This window comes from Salpingoeca rosetta (assembly GCF_000188695.1).
Source record: "Salpingoeca rosetta unplaced genomic scaffold supercont1.35, whole genome shotgun sequence".
NCBI classification, from domain to species: domain Eukaryota; class Choanoflagellata; order Craspedida; family Salpingoecidae; genus Salpingoeca; species Salpingoeca rosetta.
Genome location: NW_004754899.1, coordinates 443,170 through 466,329, shown reverse-complemented (window position 1 = coordinate 466,329; position 23,160 = coordinate 443,170). Strand labels below are relative to the sequence as shown.

General features: G+C 58.6%; 2 protein-coding genes across 2 annotated transcripts in view; both read right to left on the bottom strand.

The window, feature by feature from the left end:
* Positions 1-67: 67 nt before the first annotated feature.
* On the bottom strand, positions 68-20,141 carry PTSG_10214 (dynein heavy chain 10). Its single transcript, XM_004988496.1, has 20 exons — positions 18,831-20,141; positions 18,272-18,532; positions 17,801-17,977; positions 17,315-17,495; positions 17,030-17,102; positions 16,776-16,821; positions 16,487-16,603; positions 15,981-16,241; positions 15,652-15,768; positions 15,330-15,437; positions 13,975-15,012; positions 13,475-13,724; positions 11,914-13,111; positions 10,533-11,510; positions 9,929-10,376; positions 9,181-9,694; positions 8,774-8,942; positions 8,056-8,474; positions 7,443-7,717; positions 68-7,212 (listed from the first exon to the last, which is right to left on the bottom strand). The coding sequence occupies exons 1-20, from the start codon at positions 19,911-19,913 to the stop codon at positions 208-210; spliced, it is 14,718 nt and encodes a 4,905-aa protein (XP_004988553.1). The 5' UTR covers positions 19,914-20,141; the 3' UTR covers positions 68-207.
* A 211-nt stretch (positions 20,142-20,352) lies between these two features.
* PTSG_10213 (uncharacterized protein) overlaps positions 20,353-23,160 on the bottom strand; it is a 4,375-nt gene continuing 1,567 nt past the window's right edge. The window contains exon 4 of the mRNA XM_004988495.1: positions 20,353-23,160. This exon is cut by the window's right edge and continues 21 nt beyond it. Within this exon, the coding sequence (XP_004988552.1) occupies positions 20,677-23,160 (2,484 nt within the window). The 3' untranslated portion in view covers positions 20,353-20,676.

Sequence of the window (23,160 nt, the reverse complement as noted above, 5' to 3'; positions counted from 1 at the left end):
TAATATTCACAGTGTTGTGGGGTTTTATGGATGATGGATGACAAAGAAACACAAACACAAACAAAACCACAACAAGCAACCACACACACACACACTCTCTCTCTCTCTCCCTCTTTCTCTTTCTCTCTCAAGCTACGCACACACGCGATACACGCGATACACTGCACACACTACACACACACACACACACGCGCGCTATGGTGTTTGTTAACTTTCATTGAGGGTCAGGCAGACGCCCTGCAAGACCCAGTGGCTCTGGTGCTCCTGCGTGGCCAGATCCGCCTCAAAGACAAGGCCGACACCCATGGCGTTACGCCGGTTCGCCGTCGTGTACACGGGTGTGCGGAACGTGCCTTGCAGCTTCAGCTTGTGCGCCTCAATCGGAATCACGCGCAGAATCGGCAGCGGGCTCACCAGCACCTTGGGCGGCTGCGCCTTGAGACACATGGCCTCCTCGTCCCATGCAGCGCCTTCCAGGAACAGGCCCTTCACGTAGCACCCGGACGGCGGGCGGGTCTCCACCTCCTCCTCGCTCAGGAACGACGTCACCGTCGTGTACAGCGTGGAGCGGTCAAGCGCCCACTTGTTCTGCCGGCACGTCGTCTGCACCAGTGCAGTCAGGTAGGATTCCGGGATGTGCAGGCCAGACAGCCACATCACCGTAGGCTCGCCGCCCTCAACCCACTGCTGGTATTGCGCAAGGCGCGCCTCAAAGTGCGTCATCCAGTCGCCAAGCTTCTTCAGTGTGTCTGGCGCCAGGCGCCGCCACATGCCCGGCAGCTGCCCGTTGAACAGCGACTGCGCCAGCTCATCCAGTGCATTGCTCATGCCAACCTCGCCAGCAAGCGCGCGCAGCAGGTTGCTCAGCGACCTGCTCATCGTCGTCACCAGCGCATTCCACCGCTCAAGCTCCTGCAGCAGCACCACCTGCGTCGGCGTCGGCGGCTTGTTCAAGCTGCGCTTCACCCGCTCCAGGTCAAACGGCTCCGGCAGCTTCGCCTGAATGTCGTGCGCCGTCTGCGCAATGTGCTCCTCCCTCGAGATGCCGCCGCCCGTGCTGCCCGTCTGCGGCTGCAGCTCCACCAGCTGCTGCCAGATCTGCTGCGCCGTGTCCGTGAAGTACCCAATCTCCGCGTTCGGGTGCAGCCCAAACACGTCCGGCCCGTTGGCCAGCGGCAGCGTCTGCACGTAGTCCAAAAACTCCTGCCGCGTGGTGGCCTGCGGGATTGTGTAGTCAACATCCTCGTTCACAAAGAAGTGGAACGGCTGGAACGTGTCGTAGATAAAGTCGCCCATAAACTCGTCCATGTACGTGCGCAGGACGCGGCGGTCAAAGCTGTCAATGGCTCGCCCGCCATACATCACCTCCCCAACCAGGTACTTGAGCGACCCCCACGGTAGCTTCTCGTCCCCGTTCTCCACAGCCTTGTTCAGGTACGTGCGGATAATGTCCATGCACACGCGGAAGTCGTTCTCGTTGAAGTCGTAGGGCACGTTCCAGCCCACCTTGCCGTACTTGCGGCGCTCCTGTACAACAGCGTGGAAGAAGGCCAGCGTGTACACGAGCGAGGGGAACGCAGGGTGCGGGCACGCCTCCTCGCTCAGCCCCTCGTCGCTGATCTTGGTCAGCGTCGCGCGCAGGTTCAGCTTCAGCCCGTTGGGCGGCTCAGACACCACCTTGAGCGAGCGCTGCAGAATGCCAATGGGGAACTTGTCTGTCGGCTGCGTCGTCAGCCACAGCCTAAACTCCGGGTGCGGGTTGGTAATCTGCTCCAGCGCCTTCTCCAGGTCGCGCAGCCACTTGACAAGCAGGTGGCAGTTCTGCAGCATGAGCCACTGCCCGCGCTGCGCAGCCGTCTCCAGCATCTGCAGCGCAATCTTGCCCTGCCCCTGGCCCATGCTGAGGAACTTGAGCCTGTTCCCGCCAAACCCGGTCTTCTCCGCAAGCTTCAGCAGGTCCCCGGCAGGATCCGACCCTGGGCTGAGGATGAACACAATCGGCGCCGTGGGCGAGGAGGACTCGTGCACGTTCTCAAAGCGCACAACGGGCGGCTGCACAAAGCGCTCGCCCATGTGCTCCGTCACAAAGTCCGTGATGGCGCGGTAGATGCGGTCGAGCCGGAAGCAGCGCAGCAGGCACAGCTTCTGGAACGACGTGAGCTTCTCGCTGTAGCGCATGGGCAGGTCCCCACGCTCGGGCGCCTCGCTCGTGTACCACGCCTCCCACACGGCGCCATTCGACGCCACGTCGTCCGCAAGCTTGCCAAAGGCCTCCTTGTCCACGGTAATCAGCTTCTGGATGTCCTTCCACCCGCTGTCCGGCAGCCACTCGTGCGGGTTTGGCCGCGCCACCTTCTCAATGCTGTTGTTGCCCTTGACGAAGAAGTCGAGCTCAGCGGGCACCATGTTGTCCTCCGCCTCCAGCAGCTTCACCGTCATCTGGAACGAGAAGAGCAGCTTGTCCTTCTCAAATAGGCCCGTCGTCGCGTAGTTGTACACGTTCTGCGTGAGCGTGTCGATGATGTTCTGCAGCCGCTTGGAGAGGATGGTGCTGGGCAGCGAGCGCCGCAGCGACTGGTCAAACACCTCCAAATACGACGCCAGCGAGTACTGGTACATGAAGCTGATGGCAGACATCTCAGACAGCACGAAGAAGAGCACGGCGCCGCGCTTGGCTGCGGGCCGGTACCCGTCTCGAATCTCATCAATCTCCTGTGCCGTCGTCGACGCGAGGTCAAGCTTCTCCTGCACCTCCGCCGCTTTGCTCTTGGTGTTCTCCAGGGTCTGGATCAGCTCCACGTTGTCCAGCATGTTGCCCGTGGACGCAGCCAGTTCGCGCAGCAGCGTGTCTTCAAGGTCCTTGAGCAGCGTCTTGTTCTCGGACGTCTCCCGAATCAGCTCCGCCCTCTTCTCCTCAAGCTCCCGGCGCTCAAACCCGACAATCACGCTCAGCAGCTGGTCCTCCAGGCCCTTGAGTGTGACCGTGTAGTTGATGACCTTGGCCTTGCCAAACACGGACGGCGGGTAGCGCGGGTTGGCAATCTTCGTGTTGAGGTACAGCCGGAAGTTGGGGTCGTAGTCCACCTCCTTGTCGCCGAGCACAACGTAGCGCCGCTTGGCCGTGCCCAGAATGTTCTTCTCCAGCACGTTGTCGATGACCGGGTCAATGTACTCGTCCACGTCGCGGAAGAGGAACGGGAACCCGTACTTGATGGCCAGCTCAAGCTGCTTCAAAAAGTCTGGGTCGTTGAACGTGCACACCTTGATGTTGTGCTTCTTCTCCCGCTCCAGAATCCACTTGAGCGCCTGCTGCTGCGGGTCGATGCACAGCGGGAAGCTGCTGGCCTGCGTCGTCAAAATGCCGTTTTGCACGGACAGCTCGTCCGGCGGCAGGCCCTCCGAGCCCCATTGTGCAACCTCAACCTCCGTCGTCAGCAGCGCCTGCAGGCTGAAGTCCGGACTCACAGGCACCTGCCGCTTCTTCAGGTCCTCCAGCCAGTCGCTGTACAGCATGCGCTGGCGGAACTCAAAGTTGAACGCGCACGCGTACGAGAGGAAGGCAGAGCCGAGCAGGCAGTCGCCAAGCAGGCGCACGCGCTTCGCACGCAGCTCCGCCAGCTCCTCCTTCCACCGTTGCTTCTCCGAGGACAGGCCCGTGATGAGCTTGTCTGCAGCAACCAGCCGCCGCTGCATAATCTCGGCTTCCTCCTTGAGCTTCATCTTCTCGCTCGTCGCCTCCTCGTACTTGCGCTTGAGCTCATCCAGCTCGGCCTCCAGCGCTGCCAGCTCCTTCTGGATGCGGTCAAGGTCCCGCTTCGCCTTGTGGAACGTGCGCTCAAGCTCCGCCACGCGCTCGCGCTTGGGCTTGATCTCCTTGGCCACGGCGCAGTAGCCCATGACAGCCTGCACAAACTTGAGCAGCCCCGCACCGGCCGTGCTGATGTCCTTCATCTTGTCCAGGGAGAGGTCCGCCTTCTTCAGGCTGGAGTTGACGGCGGTGACCTGCTTCGACTTGATGCCGTCCACGTCCAGCGTCATGAGTGAGGACAGGAACCCGGGGTCGGCCATCATGCCCTTGGCCGCCTTCCACGACACGTCCTTCCCGCCCTTGATAATCACCACGCACTCGCACACCGTCTGCACGGCGGCCGGCGGCTTTGCAAACGAGCGAATCTCCGTCACGTCGTTCTTGTCCAGGCCCTTGAGGGCGTTTCGGGCTTCCTCCAGCGCGGGCAGCGCAACGGCAAGCGCATCCTCCGCCTCCTTCTTCTCCACCTGGATCTGCGCAGACTGCACCTCAATCTCCTTGGCCTTGGCCTCGGCCATCGTCTGCTTGCGCGTTGCTTCCTCGCGTGCAATGGAGATGTCCTCAAGCAGCTTCGCGCACGCCTCCGTGCTCGCCTTGAGCGTGATCTCCTGCTCCGCCAGCTTGGTGTTCATGATGTCGAGGTCCTTGCCTGCCTGGATCAGCTTCGACATGCCGCCGTCCAGGCGGTCGCACTGCGACTGCACAAACTTGTCCTGCTTGTCCAGCAGGTTGAGGTACGACGAGATAAAGTCGAGGTAGTTCTTGGGCGTGACGTAGTTGCTGCGGCGCAGGCGCGCCTCAAACTCGCGGCTGTACTCTGTCACGCTCATGTGCACGTGCACAAAGTGCTGCACAATCTGCTCCCTGTTCTCCTGCGGCAGCAGCGCCGCCTTCTCGTTGGCCTCGTCCCCGCTGCCCAGGAACACCGAGGCAACCGCGTACAGCGCCTGCGTGGGCCACGGCAGGAACCAGTCAATCACCGTGCTGTTGACCAGGCCAGGGAAGTTGCGGCAGCGCGTGCGCAGCTTGTCACCGACGGGGGACATGGCCAGCACCACGTGCAGGTTGTCGGCGCAGCGGCTGACAAAGTAGTTCCAGCACGTCTCCCTGTTGGGGACCAACCCCTTCTTCTGCACGTCGTCGCGCACCTGCCCGATGATGCCCTCCTTCTCCTCGTCCTCAAACAGCGCGGGCACCATCCCGGACGTGAGAATGTTGTTGATGAGCTCGAGGAAGCCTTCCTCCGCAACGTGCGCGTCCGTGAACAGAAACGTCATCTTCTTGCGCTCAATCCCAACCATGTTGTACAGGGACTTGAGGTCCTCCCTAAACTCCTCCTCGCCGTAGCCGCGGCTGAGCGTGATCTCAAACAGCTCGTACCCGGCAGCGAACGTGGCCAGGCGCGCGAGGGACTGGCGCCCAGATCCGCCGACACCAACGAGGAGGGCGTGGCCGCGGTCCATGCGCAGGATGCGGTGCACGCGCATCAAGTGCTCCAGCGCGTCATCGAACAGCACCAGGTTCATGTTGGTGTGCGTCTCGTTGTACTCCACCAGCACGTTGTCAAAGACCTGCTTCGCCTCCTCGTAGCTGTCAAACTCCTCGTACAGGCGGGGCTTGCTCGGGTCCAGCGCGTGGCGCATGTCGCCGTACAGCAAGGGCTCGCGCATTGCCGTTGTGCTCGACTTTGAGAACAGGGACGTCACAATCTTCTCCACCAAGGCCTGCACCTGCTTCTTGTCCTCCTTGTTGATCAGCCTGTCGTGGAAGACGCGCAGGCACTCGTTGCGCCACACGCGCACAAACTGGTCCTCCGTGGTGAAGCGGTCTGGCGTGGTGAGGCACAGGCCCTCGTACACGCGGCTCAGGTCGCGCAGGTTGAAGATGTAGTGGAACTTGGAGGGCGTTGGCGGCAGCGCGGACACCACGTCCTGGTACAGGGTCATGGTGGCCTGCGTCACCACGTCGGTGAGCTTGTGCAGGCTGGCGTCAAAGGCCTGCAGGTGCCCGCCAAGAATGCTCGAGTAGATGCGGTTGAGCGACTCTTGCGAGGGGAAGGTGATGTTGAACACGCAGAAGAGGGTGAGGAAGCGCGGGTCCACGGAGTTGCGTCCACCACCGGGCTTGCCCATGGCGGCAACGTAGCCAAGGTCGCGCATGTTCTTCCAGTTGAGATCCTTGCCACGGTCGTACAGGCCGCCACGCTCAAGCAGCAGCTTCAACAGCGCAATGGGCTGCTGCGTCCCGTACGTGTCCACCTGCGGCATGTTCATGTCGTCAATGAACACCAGCAGCCGCTTGCCCGGCGTGGGGCCGTACGAGTCCTTGGTGCGCTTCTCCACGTTGGCCTCCAGGTTGCGCTGCACATCCATGGACGTGGTGCGGCTGCTGAAGTTCATGTTCAGCACCAGATTGCGCTGTGCGTCGAGCGAGTTGAGGAAGGCGGTGGTGGTCGCCGTCTTGGACGTGCCCGTCTCGCCAACCAGCAGCACGGGCCTCTGGATGTCTGTCATGAGCTTGAGCAGCCAGGACGTGCGCACCGTGTCCACCGTCGGCACCAGAATCTCGTGGAACGGCTTGTGCGGGTCGTGCACATACTCCGGCACGGTGTCAGACCACGGCACCCAGCGCCGCTGCTCAAGGTCAAAGTAGTACTCGAACAGCGTCGGGTGGTCGCTGGGCAAGGACCCCGCGCCAGCCGTGCCCGCGCTCAGCGGCAGGCCAGAGAGGCGCTTGATGAGCTTGTCGAGAATCACCCTGTCGTTCTCCAGCAGGCAGCCGCCCATGGACCAGGCGAGCGAGGACACAAACACGGCCTCAAGCGTGGCGTAGTCCGTGTGCGGGCTGTCGTTGGGCAGCTGCGCGTCAATGAGCTTGCACAGCTGCTCCAGCATGTTGAGGTTGGTGCGGGGCACAATGTTGCGCAATCGCTCCACGGGCTTTCCTTCGTCCAGGCCGTCCAGAATGCGCGCAATGCACGTGTGTACGTACTTCTCGTACAGCTCCGCAAAGACTTCGCGATCAGATTCCTTCTCGCGCGCGACGAGCCAGCGCTGCCAGTATGGGTCATAGCCGAGGTTCTTGGGGTCCACGTAGACCATACCGCAGCGGGAGATGGTGGCGGGCGACGCATACTGCAGGTCGGCGACCTCCAGCAGCAGGGCGCAGTGTGAGGCGAGGCGAATGCGCTCACCATTGGGCAGCGTGAGCACCTTGTTGTCGTCCATGACTGAGTTCATGTTCTCGACCCACAGCGCGTCGACGTCGCCGTCAAACACAACATAGCGCTTCTCGTGCTTGTCGGTTGGTTTGCAGATTTCACGGAAGATGCGGGAGAGGAGGCCGTCTGTCCAGTCGCGCGTGATCGGGTCAAGCACACCATACAGCTCAGAGATGTTGATCGCCTGATTGAAGTTGGTGGTGGTGGTGGTGGTGGTGGGGTGGGGGGGGGGGGGGTGAGGGGACAGGAAGTGAGGCAGAAGGGGAACAAGTGGGAAGCATTCGCATTCGCATTCGCATTCGCATTCACACAAACACGTACACAAACACGTACACAAACACGTACACAAACACACGTACACAAACACGTACACAAGCACGTACACATACACATACACACATACAACACACACACCTTTGCGTTGAGAGTGTAGAGTTTTGTGGGGAGGCCGAGCTTGCGCTGCGCTTTAGCGAGCGTGTTGATGACAACAGACTTGCCACCGCCAGTGTTGCCCACAACCATGGTGGTGTGGCGCGTGAGCATGGTCTCGTACAGCTGCACAACCTTGTCCACCTGGTGCTCATCAAAGATGTACTTGTTGTTGACGAGAACTGACTCTACGGCGTCGTTGAAGTCCGGGTAGCGCACGCGCGGGCAGTCCAACCCAGGGAACAGGTCAGCAATGAGGCCTGTGTGTGTGCGTGTGCGTGTGTGTGTATGATGGAGATTAGGCGTTGCATGGTGAGAAAATGTGACACGAAACCGCAAATCATATCACGGACACACAAGTACAGCAACAACAACATCACACACACACTCGCAAACATACACGCGCAGTAACGACAACACAAACGCTCACACAGGCTTGTGCACCCAAGCACAACAACAACAACAACAACAACAACAACAACAACAACAACAACAACAACAACAACAACAACACACAGACATAAACATACAGAGCACACACACTCTCTCACACACACACTCTCTCTCTCCCTCTCCCTTCGTATTTGATTCCACCCACCGAGGAAGAGAGGCACGTCCTCAAAGACAAACTTGGGCAGGTTCATGTCGCGAAGGGCGCGCATCAGCACCACATCCTCGTCGAGGTCGGGGGAGCCACGCTTCAGCTGGCCAGCCATCACCAGCACAGACTTGAGCGCACGCAGACCGAAGTCATAATGGTACTGCTTGGACAGCTGCTCCTTGGCGAGCTTGTACAGCACTGTCATCTTCTTGGCCAGCGTTGATGCCTCCAGGAAGCCCTCGGAGAAGAGCATAATCTCGCAAATCTGCAGCAAATCGGGCACAATCACGACGACGGGGCGGAAGAGGGCCTTGACGGACTCTGGCAGCTCCGTTCGCCCGGCGTAGCCAGGGTTCATCGTGATGAAGATGCCAACACGCGAGTCGAGCGCAATCTCGGTGCCCTCAAAGTGGAACCTGCATTCAGTGTTGGCAGTGGCAGTGGCGGGTGAATGGAGGGTTTAAAATGGTGGTGGTGGTGGTGATGGTTTTGGGTCGTAGTACACAAACTCAACGCACACAAACACGTGAAAAAAGCTGTACATGCACACGCACACGCACACGCACGCACGCACACATGGACACAAAAACACACGCACACATGCACACACGAACACACAAACACACACGCACACACACGGACACACACACACACACACGGACACACACACACACGCACACGCACACACACACACACACAATACACAAGCGCGCACCGTTCGAGGTTCATGACGAGGGCGTTCTTGATGGTCTGGAGCTGTGTTGAGATGACGGAGAGGACAGACACGTCGATGCGGTTGAACTCGTCGAAGCAGCCCCACGCACCGCACTGCGACAGGCCAGAGAAGATCTTGCCCACGGCCTTGTAGTCCATACCCTCACCACCTGGAAGTGTGGTGTGTGTTTGTGGGTGGGACAAAGAGCGCCACAGCACGAGAAATGAGCAACTGAAATGAATGGACCACAGAGAAATGCAAAGACACGCTCATGATCGCCAATGCGATGCGTGCACATAAGTCCAATACAACACCCCAATCAATAGCCAAACGAAAGCAAACAGCAGCACGAATGACACACACGTACACACACATACACACATACACACACGCACACACACACGTACAGTTTGTGACGACGCAGAGGAGGCCCATTGCCTTTGCGAGATCCTTCACAGTCTCCGTCTTGCCGGTACCAGCCGGGCCGGCAGGCGCACCGCCCAAGTACATGGACAGCGCTTGAGTCAGCGTGAGGTAGATGCGGTCTGTCAGCGGTGTGATGACCAGACGTCCGTTGAGGCCCATGTACTCGTAGCCGTAGTTGAAGTTGCCGGTGCACTGGCGAATCACCAAATTGTCCTCGTCACGCATCCAGTAGAAGCGCAGTTGCGACTCCCACTCAAACTCGCGAATGTCGAGGATGGAGTCACGCACAAACCCGTCCACAATGTCGCGCGCGTGCACGTCGATGATGAGCATGGTGTTGAACTTCTTGCGGTCGTTCTTGGAGAGGTCTGACCGGACCTTCACCACCATGTCGTCAATCTGCTTGTTCAGCTGCTTGCTGTACGTCTTCATGGCCTTCTTGTCGCCCTCCACCACCTTTCGGAACACATCCTCAACCTCCCACGTCCACCACACCTGACAGCAATGTGTGTGTGTGTGTGTGTGTGTGTGTGTGTGTGTGTGTGTGTGTGTGTGTGTGTGTGTGTGTGTGTGTGTGCGTGTGTGTGTGATGTTGATGGTGAGGGGCGGAAAGCACAGACGAACCAGGGCGAGCAAGTTTGAATAACCACAAGCACACTACAGGCAGGCACAACGTCAGCACACAGCTACCTCCCTCCCTACAACAAACAAAAGTCCCTCCGTTGTTACCTGAGAGCCAGCGAGGGCGACCATGCCCTGGTACTGTGTGATCCACTCAGTGCGCTTGAGGCCGTCAGAGCCGTAGCGGAACACGGCCTCCTTCGTGATGAGCCGGTTCGTCGCCCGCATCTCCTGCAGCACCGCTGTCATCCACTCCTCCACGCGGCCCTCAGCCGTCACGGGCGTCTTGAACAGCATCTCCTCCCCCTCGGCAGAGATCATGCCCTTGGCTGTCGTCTTGCTGAACTTGAGCTGGGAGATGTTGTCAAACATCTTGATCATGTGCTCCTGCACGCACGTGCACTCGTGCGAGCCGAGGATTGACAGCAGCTCGTCGTCAGAGATGAAGAAGAAGCGCGGGAACGCGTTTCGCTTTGCATCCAAGTAGTCGTTCAACGACTTTTGGCACGCGTCCAGCTCACTCTGCAGCCGCTGCAGCGTCTCAAGCTTGTTGTCCCTGCAGATGGTGCGTGCGTGTGTGTGTGTGTGTGTGTGTGCACATGATGTGAGCGAAAACTGCGCTGTTTTAAGACAGCACCCATCATGCACACAAAGACAACACAACAACAACAACCACACACACACAGACTCTCTCTCTCTCTGTCTCTCTTACGTAGTGCAAGTCTGGACGACGTTCTTGCGCTGAGAAGCGTCAGCCATAATCTTCTTAAACGCCTTGTCAATGCCATCAAAGCGTGTCGCCTCTGCAGGCAGCTGCTGGCGAATGTCACCGGCCTTGAAGATGCCTTCAAGGTACATCCACTTGCGCTGCACCACAATCCACACGTCAATCACCTCTCCAACCAGGGACAGGTTCTTCTCCCACCGCGTTACCTCCTCGCGGAAGGGCCCAACAAACTGCGAGGCTGCGACCGTCTGAAGGTTCATGGCGTTGTCGTCCAGCAGCTGGATGATGTCATCCGTGGCGCCAAGCACAATCCCGCGCTCCTGCTCGCCCTGCACGTACTTGACGAAGTTGAACTCCGTCTTGCGCCACGTCTCCTTCACCTCGTTGAGACCCTTCTCAATGTTGAGCTCCTTCATGGCCGCTGTCGTGATGTCGCCAATCAGATCCTCAAAGCGGTGCAGCTCCATCTCAAACAGCTTCGCCAGCGTAAACGTGTTTGGATTCATGTCAAACTTGATTTTCGTCTCCTCCATGAGCTGCTTCCAGTGACGGTCACGAAGCGCCTCAGACTTGAGGTCCGTCAGCAAGGGCAGCGTGTCCTTAAACTCGCGAATGCGCTTGTTGAGCACCTGCCACAGCGGGTGCTCCTTCACGTGGTCAGGCATGCGGCGTACGCGCGTGGCAAAGCCGTCAATGCCTTGCTCGAGCACATCCATGTGCAGGTCCGACCACAGCGTCTGCGCCCACTCGTCGCGTGCCTGCTTCTGCTCCTCATACACAGAGTAGATGACCTCAAGCACCTCCATCTGTCGCTTCATCTCGTTGAGTTGCTCGTATGGCTGCGCCTTGAGGCCAAACAGCACCTGCGCATCAGAGAGGCCCGCGCGCCGCTCGTCAAATGCAGCCAGCTTCTCCTTGTACTCCTCCATCAGCTCCAGGCCTTTGTCCATGTCCTCGCCAACACTGCAGCGGCATGGCAGCAGACGGCGACACAAAACGGGGGGGGGGTGTTGGAGTGTGAGCGTGTGTGTGTGTGTGTGTGTGAGCGTGTGTGTGAGCGTGTGTGAGTGTGTGTGTGTGTGCGTGAGTGTGTGTGTGTGTGCGTGCGTGCGTGCGTGCGTGCGTGCGTGCGTGCGTGCGTGCGTGCGTGGCTGTGTGTCTGTCTGTCTATCTGTGTGCGTGGCTGTGCAGGTCAAGCCGTGCCATTGCAGTTAACAAGACACATGTAGGCAGGCCTTTGCACATGTACATCAAACGAAAATACAAGAAAGCAAACAGGAGCATGAGTTTATACCACCACCACACACACACACACACAGAAACATGTGCATACACACACGCACACACAACAGGCAAGGGTACGTACGCTGCTGGGCCTTGCATGAAGAAGGTGTCCGCCAGCTGCTCCGTCTCCTTGACAAAGTCCTTGACCTGCGACGTGGTGATGCGGCTGAACTTGAACTTGACAGCAATCAGGTTATCGTCCACCTCCTCCGCATCCGCAACAAGGCGCTCCCAAACGCCGGGAAGGCTTTCAATCAGCGAGCTAAGGTCCTCGTCAACACTGACGGCCTCGTACTTGTCCAGCGTGCGCAGGCACTCAGACAGGTCGTCAATCTGCAGCTGGATGGCCAGTGACTCATCACGAATCTCGCCCATGGTGCGCAGAATGCGTTTCAGCGCCTCCAAATCGGACGGCTCCGCCTTGAGGCCCTCGGACCACGTGTTCATGCGTGCAAGCAACTCTTCCCCGCGCTCCTGCGTGCTTGTTGCGAGCGCGTTGCCGAGCGACGACACCCACGACAGCGCACCGTCGCACACTGTCTCCATGAGCGGCGGCAGGAACAGCTCCACAAACATGATGCGGCGGGTCGACTTGTGCTGCATCACCTCGTCCGAGAGGCGCGTGTAGAAGCCAAGCTTCGTGTCGTAAAGCGCGCTTGACGGGTTTTTCGCAGCAAACTTGGCCACGCTGCCGTGCTTGTCCAGCTTCCACAGCGCAGAGTAGCGCTTCCAGCGGCTGAGGTAGCCTGCAATGGAGTCGAACATGGTCTTGATGGTCGTGTCTACCTCCGCCATCTGCTCCAGCACGGACGGGTGCGCGTTGACGTCGTCGAAGAACGAGAAGATGATGGGTGTGTCCTCGCCCTCCACAACCAGCTCCGTGGTGAGCTGGCACGTGCCGTGCTGCCAGCGAAGGAAGCCCTTCAAGCTGTCGAGCAGGCTGCGGAACATGCGACGCAGCATGCGGTACAGCTCGCCGGCTGACGGCACCAGCACAAGCTCGGGCGCAGACAAACGCACGTCCACACGGAACAGCGGCGTGGGCGACTTGGTCATGAGGTGCACGGCTGTGCGCAGGTTGTTGAGCACCATGTCCACGAGCGCAGTGAAGATGCGACGCTCCCACGTGGCGTAGTAGCCGGGCAGGCGGTGTGCTGAGTCGGCACCCACAAGCACGGCCACCTTGGTGAGGAGTGGTCCAATGGACTTGTATTGCATGACCAGGCGCTCCATGGTCACGGCGCGGAACCGCTCAACAGAGGCAACATACTCCTTCACCTCTGTTGGGTGTTGAGACAGAGGAGGAGGGGAGGGCAGGGGAGAATATGAGAATGGTGGTAGGTTGGCGAGATGTGGAGGAGGATGTGGCATGACAGGCCGCCTGAGCGGGGAAGGTATGTGGGAGTGTGTGAAAATATGTACACCAACACCTTGCTCAGAACATTCAACCTTCAGCGCAACAAAATGCACACTAAATACGAACACACATGCACACGCACATAAGCTAGCATGCGCACACACACACACACACACACACACAGCACGTACACACAGCACGCACACACAGCACACACACACACACAACACGCACACACAGCACACACATACACACAACACACACACACACAGCACACACAACATACCTGGCACGGCGTCTGCTGTGGAGGACATGGTGGACGGGGTTGGGCTGGCCTCGCCCTCCGTGTCTGTCTCTGCGTCGGTGTTGCTGCCACCATTCTCGTCCTTGTCGTCGCCCTCTGCGTCCTCAGCGGTGCCAGACTCCCGCTGCGTTCGCCCAAGCGCCCGCACCTTTGCCGGGAACATGCCGTACTTGCGGAACAGCCGCGCAGTCTCGAACGAGTACAGAATCTCGTTGATGTCGCGCTCATTTTTCTGTGCAAGGAGGGGGGGGGCAGCGCGTGAAGCATGTGTGAAGCATCTTAGCTGGAGGGATGGACGATGGAGGGGTGGAGAGAAGTGTTCATGCAGAAACGTTTCGAAGCAAAGCCCATCCACATACACAGAGATGCACTCAGCACATGCACACACACACACGTGCACACATGCATAAACATGCACACCACAAAGCACACATGCACACACATGCACACACATGCACACACATGCACACACACACACACACCTCAATGGGAAGGAGAATGGCCTCAAAGGTGCTGATGGCCTGTTGGCAGCGGTCGGCATAGTCAGAGATACCGAGCGAGTTCCAGTTGAGGCGATGCAGGCCAGGCATCACCACCACGGCCAGGTTGGTCAGGTGGTCAAGCAGCAGCGACTCTGTCGCCGGCGTGAGCGACGCAAGCATCTCGTGCAGCCTGCTCAGCGCGCCATTGAGGCTGTCAATGAAGCTGATGTGCTTCTGCTCTTGCAGGGTGATGTTCACAGCGAGCTCCGGCACGTCCAACTGCAGAATATCAATCTGCTTGGCCTCGCTGATGAGCTCGCGAAGCTGTGGTGCGTAGTTCACCTTCAGGCGGGTGAAACGGTCAAACGATCCGCTCTCAAGCGTGTTGCCGTCAGAATCAACCACGTGCACGGACTGCTGCGCACTCAGGCCGCTCACCAGACTGTGCTGGCTGCCGCCTTTGGCCTTGAGGCGGTGCATGCTTGCCGTGCGGCTTGCAAGTGCCGTGCTGCTGTTGCTGCTCTGCTTCTTGCTGTTCATCATGCTGCCCCGCTTGTTGTTGATGATGCTGTTGCGCTTGTTTGCCGTGCTGTTGCGGTCCTCGTTCGCGTTTGCACCATCACCATCACCATCACCATCACCACCGTCACCGTCGCCATTGTCGGCAGCGGCCTGTGCTGCTCGCAGCTCCTCTGCCTCCGCTTCAGCGCGCAGTTGCGCCATGCGCGCCGTGTCCAGCGACAGCACGTGCTGGCGCAGCAGGGCTGGCAGCATCTCCTCCGTCTCGTTGAACCACGTCTTGTGCAGCGTCTTCTCGTACGCGCGGATGCGCTTGGCCACAGTCAGGTACAGCTCCGCCGTCTTCTTGCCCGTCTCAGACTCCAGCATGCCCTTGCGTGTCTGGAACTTGAGCACGGTGGCCTTGATGCGCTCAAAGAGAGAGCGCGCCCACTTGATGGCACCCGCCACGGGCGGCAAGTTCAGCGCACGCGGTGGGTTGTCCTTGTGCTTGTCAAACATCGTCTCAACCTCCGTCACCTGCAGTGCAACAGATGTGTTGGGGAAGGTGACGAGGGGCGCAGCAGTGAGCAGGTCAAGTTGAGGGCCCGTGATGAGTGAGGATGCTGTGCTGGCTGTAGTGTGTCTCGGTGAAACGTGTGCTGGCTGTAGTGTGTCTCGGTGAAACGTGTGCTGGCTGTAGTGTGTCTCGGTGAAACGTGCGCTGCTTTTGCGTGCATGTCCGTGTGTGTGTGTGTGTGCGTGTGTGTGTGTGTGTGTGTTTGAAGAGTGGAATCACGCGAGAAGCATGAACAGCCCTCAGTGGCAAGGAGTGGTGTGCATGTGTGGGCGCGTACCTCCTGGCAGAACTTGTTGAGGACGTCGTTGTACTTTTGTGCGAGCTGGGTGTTGATAGTGTCCCGCGAGCGAATGTGCTGGAAGTTCTGCAGCATGTCAAACGCTCCCTGGTGGTGGTTGAAAAGGAAAAGAAGCAGAGAGAGAGAGAAGAAACAACAATGGGGGTGGCAGTGGGTGGCATGAAATGAGTGGGGGAGCACAGGAAAGCAGCTAGTCGAATGCTACACAAACGCACGCACACACAAAACACACACACACACACACAAGCCAGTCAACAAACACATGCACACAAGCACCAAATGAACACGAACGCTGCCGCACCTCTGCGCTGCGGAGTGTGCGGAACGACGTATCGATAAAGTACACAGCTTCGCTCTCAATCGTCTTCACTTCCTCGTTGAACGAGTCCATGCACTGCTTCCAGTCCTCAGCATGCTCCTGCAATTGTTGTGGTGGGTCGGTTGGGCCATGTGTGAGATGCATGTGGCGAAGCAGGTGGCTGACATCGAGTGCTTCAGTACGCAGATACACAACACACACACACACACGCACACGCACACAACACACACACATATACGCACACACACGCACGCACGCACGCACGCACACACACACACACACACGCAACCAGGCACACGTCATGGTCGCACCTGATCGAACGCGTCAAAGGGGAGCGTGTACAGAAAGTCCACCATGCTGCCCACACGCTTCACCACGTCCTCAATCAGTTGCGGGTTGCCCGTGACAGACTTGAGCTCCTGCCCAAAGATGTTGTAAAACTCCTGCAGCACCTTGCCAATGTTGTACAGGTCGTCGCAGATGTCCGCCATGTAGTTTGTCGCTCCAAACAGCCGCGAGCGCTCAAACTCCCAGCGCGCGTCCCGCCCGTGCGTCTCAATCTTCTCGCGGACCTGCAATGACACAGCGGGTCATGTCGCAAGTGTGTGTGTATGAGTACGTGTGTGCGTGTGAGTACGTGTGTGCGTGCATGCGTGCATGCGTGCATGCGTGTGTGGTTGAACAGAGAACGTGTGCACAAAGTCAGAGTCCTATCACAGCTTACAAACCACGCACACCACACTTACACACACACACACACAAAGAAAAGCAAAAAATAAAATAAAAATAAACGCATGCATGGTGCCCCTGCTCATACCTGCAGGTAGTTGTCTTCCCACGCGTGCAGGAACTTGCGAGCAGATGCGCACAGGTCCATGGCCTGCTGGGGCGTGTTCTGGCGCAGCAGCACCTTCGGCACAACAAGTCGTGACACCTGCGAACATACGGTGGGTAGGAACGCAGACGACAACAACATGAGGATGTGTTGAACGTGAGCGTGATCACGCATGCGTGTGAGTATGTGGGTCTGTGTGTGTGTGTGTGTCATTGCGTCGAGTTAATGGCGGATGGTGATACCAGTTGAAGCATCACCATGGCAACGGTACCTTGTTGCGGATCATCCACGCAATCCTCTCCATCAAAGGCACCATCCTGCATGCACATACACAACAGGCACGATGGAGGTGAGCAAAACAGCGAAACCAACCAACGCACGAAAATGCGCATGTGCGTGTGTGTATATGTGTGTGTGCGTGTGTGTGTGTGTGTGTGTGTGTGTGTTGCATTAAGGAATGTATTCGTTCAGGCTGTGTTACAAATGCAAGCATGATGCAAACGTTCAAGGGTGGGTGCTGTGCACCTTGCGTCTGTATTGAAGTGGCGGGAGATGACCCACACCATCCGCAGCGCATTCATCAGCGCCGGCAAATGCTCTGCACACACACACACACAATAGCGAAGGATGAGATGATCGTTTCACGACTGCTTGCCGGCGAGAGCAGCGAACACATACCAATACAAAACACACACACACAAGCACACGCACACGACACAACTACAAATACAAACAAATCACCCTTCCTTCTCTTCTCAGTTCCCTCCCCCAACACACACACACCCCTTCATCCCACGCCCACGCATGCACCTGAGGCCTGGTCGAAGGTGGATGCCTGTGCAATGTTTTTGAAATGCCGCTCGAGGGTGGACAGGAACCTGACGTTGTCCTTTGCCTCGGCACGGCGCCTGGCGAGCTGGGCGGCGTGGAAGTCGTACGCCTCCAACTCGGGGCAGTGCACCATGCGCAGCAGATCAAGCACTTGCGTCACCTGTCGCGAACACATGTGCGGGAGGGGTGTGGTTGGATTCGATGGAGGGGAAGAGAGGAGGATGGAGGCATGACATGGATGAAAGTGTCAAAAAGAGTGAAGAACCGTAACAGAAATGGCTGAGACAACACAAACGCACGTACATCAAACACACACGTATACACACACAAACGTACATCACACACATACATCAAACACAAACGTACATCACACACATACATCACACACATACATCAAACACACACGTATACACACACAAACGCACACACACACACGCATGCACACGCGCGCACACGCGCGCACACCTGCTTGCGTTCGAGCTGCTCTGCCAGGGCGGTGAGGGTAGCGTTCTGCTCGGCCCAGTACTCAATCTCCGCCTGGGGCCCGGGGCCGGCGGGTTCGCGCTTCTGCGTGGAGTCCAGGATGCCCTCCATGACCGCATCCCATTCCTCAACTACGCTCGTCAGGCGCAGCATCTCGGGCTGGTGGTCGTGGTCATGGTGGTGGTCATGGGGGTGATCATGGAGGAATGTGAGCAGAAAAGGCGATCCGGGACAAGCAACGAACATGACATGACGAGCATATCAAAAGCGACCATGGCCTACAGTACAACACAGCACGCGCACCACATATACGCACATGACACAACACACACACACACCAAACATACACAGGACACAAAAAATACGTACACACACACGGAACAATACACAGAACAACAAACAGCGCACCATATACTCTCACACACACACACACAACCACGTTGCTTCACTCACGTCCTCAGCGTTTGAGCAGCCCCTGGCCTTCTCAATCATGTCGGGCAGGTTGGATGGAAAGTCAATTTTGACTTCGCCCTCGACGTGCGTGATGGTGCGGCGCAGGTGCTGGCTGAACCGGCGCAGGGTGACCAAAAAATCGTCGCCCATCGTGCTGGGCTGTGCAGAGAGTGCACCGCCATCCTCCTCCTGTCGCTGGCGCTGGCGCTCCTCATATTGCCGGATGCCCTCAAGCATCGGCAGATATACCTTGCCGATAATCTGTTGCGCGTACAACACAGAAAACAGGCGGGAGATGATGGCGGTGGTGGTGGTAGTGGTGGGGGGGGTTGCATGCGGTGAGAGAAAGTTGAGAGAGAGGTGAGCAAAAGATCGGGTGGGCGAGGGCTGTGGGACAGAGTAGGAGTATGGTCGTGCTTTAAGGCACACGGCACACTTGCACATCATGTCAAAAGCATTCAGGAAACAAATGCACTCCACAACACACACAGCACACAGCACACAGCACAGCACAACAAAACACAACACAGCACAACAAAACACACACGTGCCAACGCACGTGATCGAGCATCTTGAGGGAGTTGCGGCCGAGCACGCCATACTGCAGCTCCTTGGACAGCATCTCCTCCGCCTCCGAGGCATCCTTGACGGCAGGCAGCTCACGGGGCGTGATCTTGAAAAAGTACATGGACTGCGACTCTGCAGCGACAGAGGGCACCGTGTTCACCTCCAGGCGCACGTGCACCTCCTCCACGACCTTGGTCTTGAGCACGGTTGCGCTTGCCAGCTCTTCCTCCAGGGCCTGCTCGATGGTCTTGTCGGCGCTGCCGTCTTTGTTGGCTTGGTCCGCGGATGTGCCCTCGGCCTGCTTGTTGGTGCTGGCGGCCGCGTCTTTGTTGTCAGCCTGCGCCTTGTCGCTATCATCGCTACGGCGAGACTTGCTGGCGCTCTTGCCGCGCGAGCCACGTGCGCTTGCGCGCTTGCTGCTACGGACAGAGGAGGTTGGTCGGCTGCGTGTTGGGCGTCGCCCGCGTGCGCTCTTGCTGTCGCGTGAAGAAGGTGGGCGCGGGCCCTTGCTTGCCTTGTCGTCAGTGCCTCCCTCCTTTGACTTCTTGTCACCGTCCTCGTCCTCCACTTTGATGCTGGGTGTGCCAAGGTTCGAACGGGACACCTGCGCGTTGGCTTGCGCGGTTTTGGCAGCGACATCGGAGGAGGAACGCTTGCTCTCCTGCGCTGCGCCAGCACCATCGCCTGTTGCTGCTGCTGTTGTTGTTGTTGATGCTCCTGCTTCGTCTTGGCCCTTGGCGCCGCTTTCTTTGTCGCCATCGGCCTGGCTTTGCTGCTGCTGCGCTTCTCCTTCCTTGTCTTCTTCGCCTTCTTGTTGCTCTTGCGCTTGTTCTTGTTGTTGCTGTTGCTGTTGTTGTTGTGGTTGCTGGTCTTCATCTGTGACAACGACTTCCTTCAGCGTCACCTCACGCGTGAAGAGAAAGTTGCCGGGGACGGATCGCTCAAACACGTCCACGACGTCATCTGCGTCTGGCTGGTCGGCCTTTGGCTCGAGGGCCGCCTCCACAAGCGCGCGATCCACGGAGAGGCCCCGCGCCACCTCGGAGATGACCCACTGCACGCGTTTGTCGTCCATCCTTGCTGTTGCCCGGGTGTGCGAGCAAGGGCGGTTACAACCGACCCACCACACACAGAGGTGAAATCCCTTGCGTGGGTGTGCGCCGACGAGTGAGCGTGCGACTTTGGTGTTGTTGGTGGTGTGTGAGGCAGGTGTGTGAGGCAGGTGTGTGTCTTGGCTGGCTTGCTGTATCGCAAAGCCACTGTTGGGTGGTTGTCTGGTGGTGTTGTCGCCACTCGTTGTCAACGGTCGAAAAATAGCAATATCATTTGTATATTTTCCCGCCTTGTGTGTGTGTGTGTGTGTGTGTGTGTGTGTGTGTGTGTGTGCTCTGCGCTACACTCTGCGCTGTGCTCTGCGCTTTGTTCTGCGCTGTGCTCTGCGCTTTGTTCTGCGCTTTGTTCTGCGCTGTTCTGCGCATGCTCTGCGCTATGCTCTGTGCTGTGCAGGCTGAAGCCACCATTACCACGACCACCACCAGCACGATGGTGCCCTGTCCCCGCTTCAATTGCCTGCTACAATTATCAGTTGCTTGAAATTCTAAGAGGTGCAACCGCCAAATACAAGACCAAGAACAGGAACGGGGAAGAACAATACACACCTGCCACTGCTTACAACCACGCGCAGGCCACTGCAAACAGCACAGCACACAACACGAGATTGCAACTTCATCCCCACACCACCATAACCCTATCACCTTCACCACGTCGTCACTGCCACATCAAATGCTACCGCTTCCCCCCCCCCCCCAATCATCACCAGTTGTGACCGTGTGTGCATGCTACCTGCGTCGGGAGTAGGTGCGATGGCGGCGGCCGTGCTGGTGCGCACCGCCACCAAGCACCAAGCTCTTGATCTTGCGCTGGAACACAAGCGCCAACACCACACTAATCACCACCAGCATCACCCCAAACACGGGGAAGCTCGAGGCCTCTGCAGCCTCCTCGTAGTCCGTCTCCTCCAACACGTGCTCCTGCTCATGCTTCTTCTCCCACTGCTCAGACTCAGACATATACGTCAGTCCATCCCCCTCCTGCCCCTCGCTGCCAACACCATCCCCCTGCGACCGCTGTTGCTGCTGCAGCAGCTGCTCTTCGTGCTGCCTCATTGTCGCCGTGTCCGTGTTTCCGGCGGTGTTGTGGCGCGTGTGTGTGCGTAGGGTGTCCTCGTTCCGCTTCATCGTGGCCAAGTCCTCATCAATGTGGTGGCGCACCGCTGTCACCTTCTCCCTCAGCTCCGCCCGCTGCCCGTCAAGCTGGCTCTCCTCGTCCCTGAACCACGACGACGGCTCCGTCGACGCTGTCTCCTCTGCACCTGGGTCCGCATTCAAGCCGTTGTTGGTATTGCTGTTGCTGTTGGCGTTGGTGTCGTGTCGCGCCTCCTCCTCGTATTGGTGTTGCGCAACGGCGTCGTACTCCTCCTGGTCGTTGGCCGTGAACCACGAGTCGCCCTCGTTCCCCGCCTGCTGCTCCTGTTGCTCCTGTTGCTCCTGTTGCTGCTGTTGGTGTTCCTGCCGTGGTGGTAGACCGTCACCACGCGTGATATCATCATCATCATCATCATCGGCCGCAGCAGCGACATCATCATCATCGTCGGCGTGGTCGTCACCAGCAGCAATTGCATTCGTGTGGCCCTTGCCATGCTTTGCTTCTTCGTCCCGCATCACATCCGAGGTGGTGGGTGGCGTTGGCGTGGACGATGCGCTTGTTGTGGTGCTGGTGGTGCCACCATCCACCGCCTTCGTTGCCGTTGTGCTGCGAGTTTCACCGTGCGGCTGCTGTTGCTGTTGCTGTTGCTCTTGCTCTTGCCGTTCAAAGCCAGCATCACCTTCGTTGCGCTGCTCGTACGTGCGCCCTTGGTGCACGCCGTTCGCCCCTGTGGTGGTGGATGAGGACGAGACCTCTTCTTCCTCGTCTTCTTCGACTTCTTGGTCCTCGGGTGTCTCTGTTCCCGGTGACGCCGACGTGGAGGTGGTCGTGGCTGGTGCATCTTCGCCCCTGTCACCGCCATCGCCAGGCGAGTGCGGGCGACGGCTCTCTGTTTGCTGCTGCGGTTCGTTCTGCTTCCAGCTGACCTGCTCGCGCTGCTGCTCCTGCTGATCAAGCAGGCTGCCTTCCTTGCCTTCCTCGCCTTCCTCCTCCTGCTGCTGCTGGTGTTGTTGTTGTTGCCTCACGTGGTCACCATCACCACCATCACCACCATCACCACCATCACCATCACCAGCAACATCGTCATCGCCCCAGCTTGTGGCAGCGTTGTGCTGTCCCTGCTGGTCGCGGCCTTCCTGCTGTGTCGCGTCCGTGCCTGTCACGAGGATGTCTTCGCCCTCAAAGCCTTGTCCATTCGTCTCACCGTCAATTTGCTCGCCATACTGCCCCGTTTCGGCCGCTTGCTGGCTCTCTCCGTCGCCATACACGCCCGTGTCGACGGCCGAGTCTCCTTCCCCGCCATCAACAGCACCACTGCGCTGTTGCGCAATCCCCTGTACCCCTTCCTCCTCCTGCTCCTCTGCCCGCTGCTCCTGCTCCCACTCTTCCTCCTCCTCCTTCTGCTCCATGAGCACGGCGTCGTCGTCGTCGCCCCAGCTCGTTGCCAGCCCCGTCTTGTCACCACCCTCCCGTCCATCATCCCGCACTCCCTCCCGTGCCACACCACCATCACCACCATCACCACCATCGCTGCCCGTGGTGCCTGCGTGGTGCTGCTGCAGGTACTCTGCCTCCAGCCGGTCCTCCTCAGACTGCAGCTCGTGCAGCGCAGCCGGATCACCCGCGCCGTCATCGTCCCCACCCTGCGATGACGATGATGATGACGATGATGATGACGATGATGATGAGGAGGAGGAGGAGGAGCCTGCTGCGGGCTCCGTATCTGTGTTAGATTGCGTCGTGCCAGCATCGCCGTTTTCGCCTGCTTCGCGCCCGCCGCTGCGGGTGTTGGCACCGAGGTCCACTGTGCCATCTTCCCACGCCACTGCACCTTCATCACTTCCCTGGGCGCCTTCATAGCCGTCAGCTGCTCCTTCTTCTGCTTCTTCTTCGCCTTCACGCTCATGTGCTGCTGCCCCTGCAACGCTGGCACCAACTTCACCATCACCCCCATCAGCACCGTCACTGATGATGGCATCTTCGTTGCTGCGACCGTTGGTACTGTTAGGGTCTGTGGGCTGCGCGTCTGGCCGCTGGCGCAACACCTGCATGTGGACGGGTTGGCTGCGGTCGAGGGTGAAGAATGCAGCGCGCAGCTCTTCCAGCGTTGACACGAC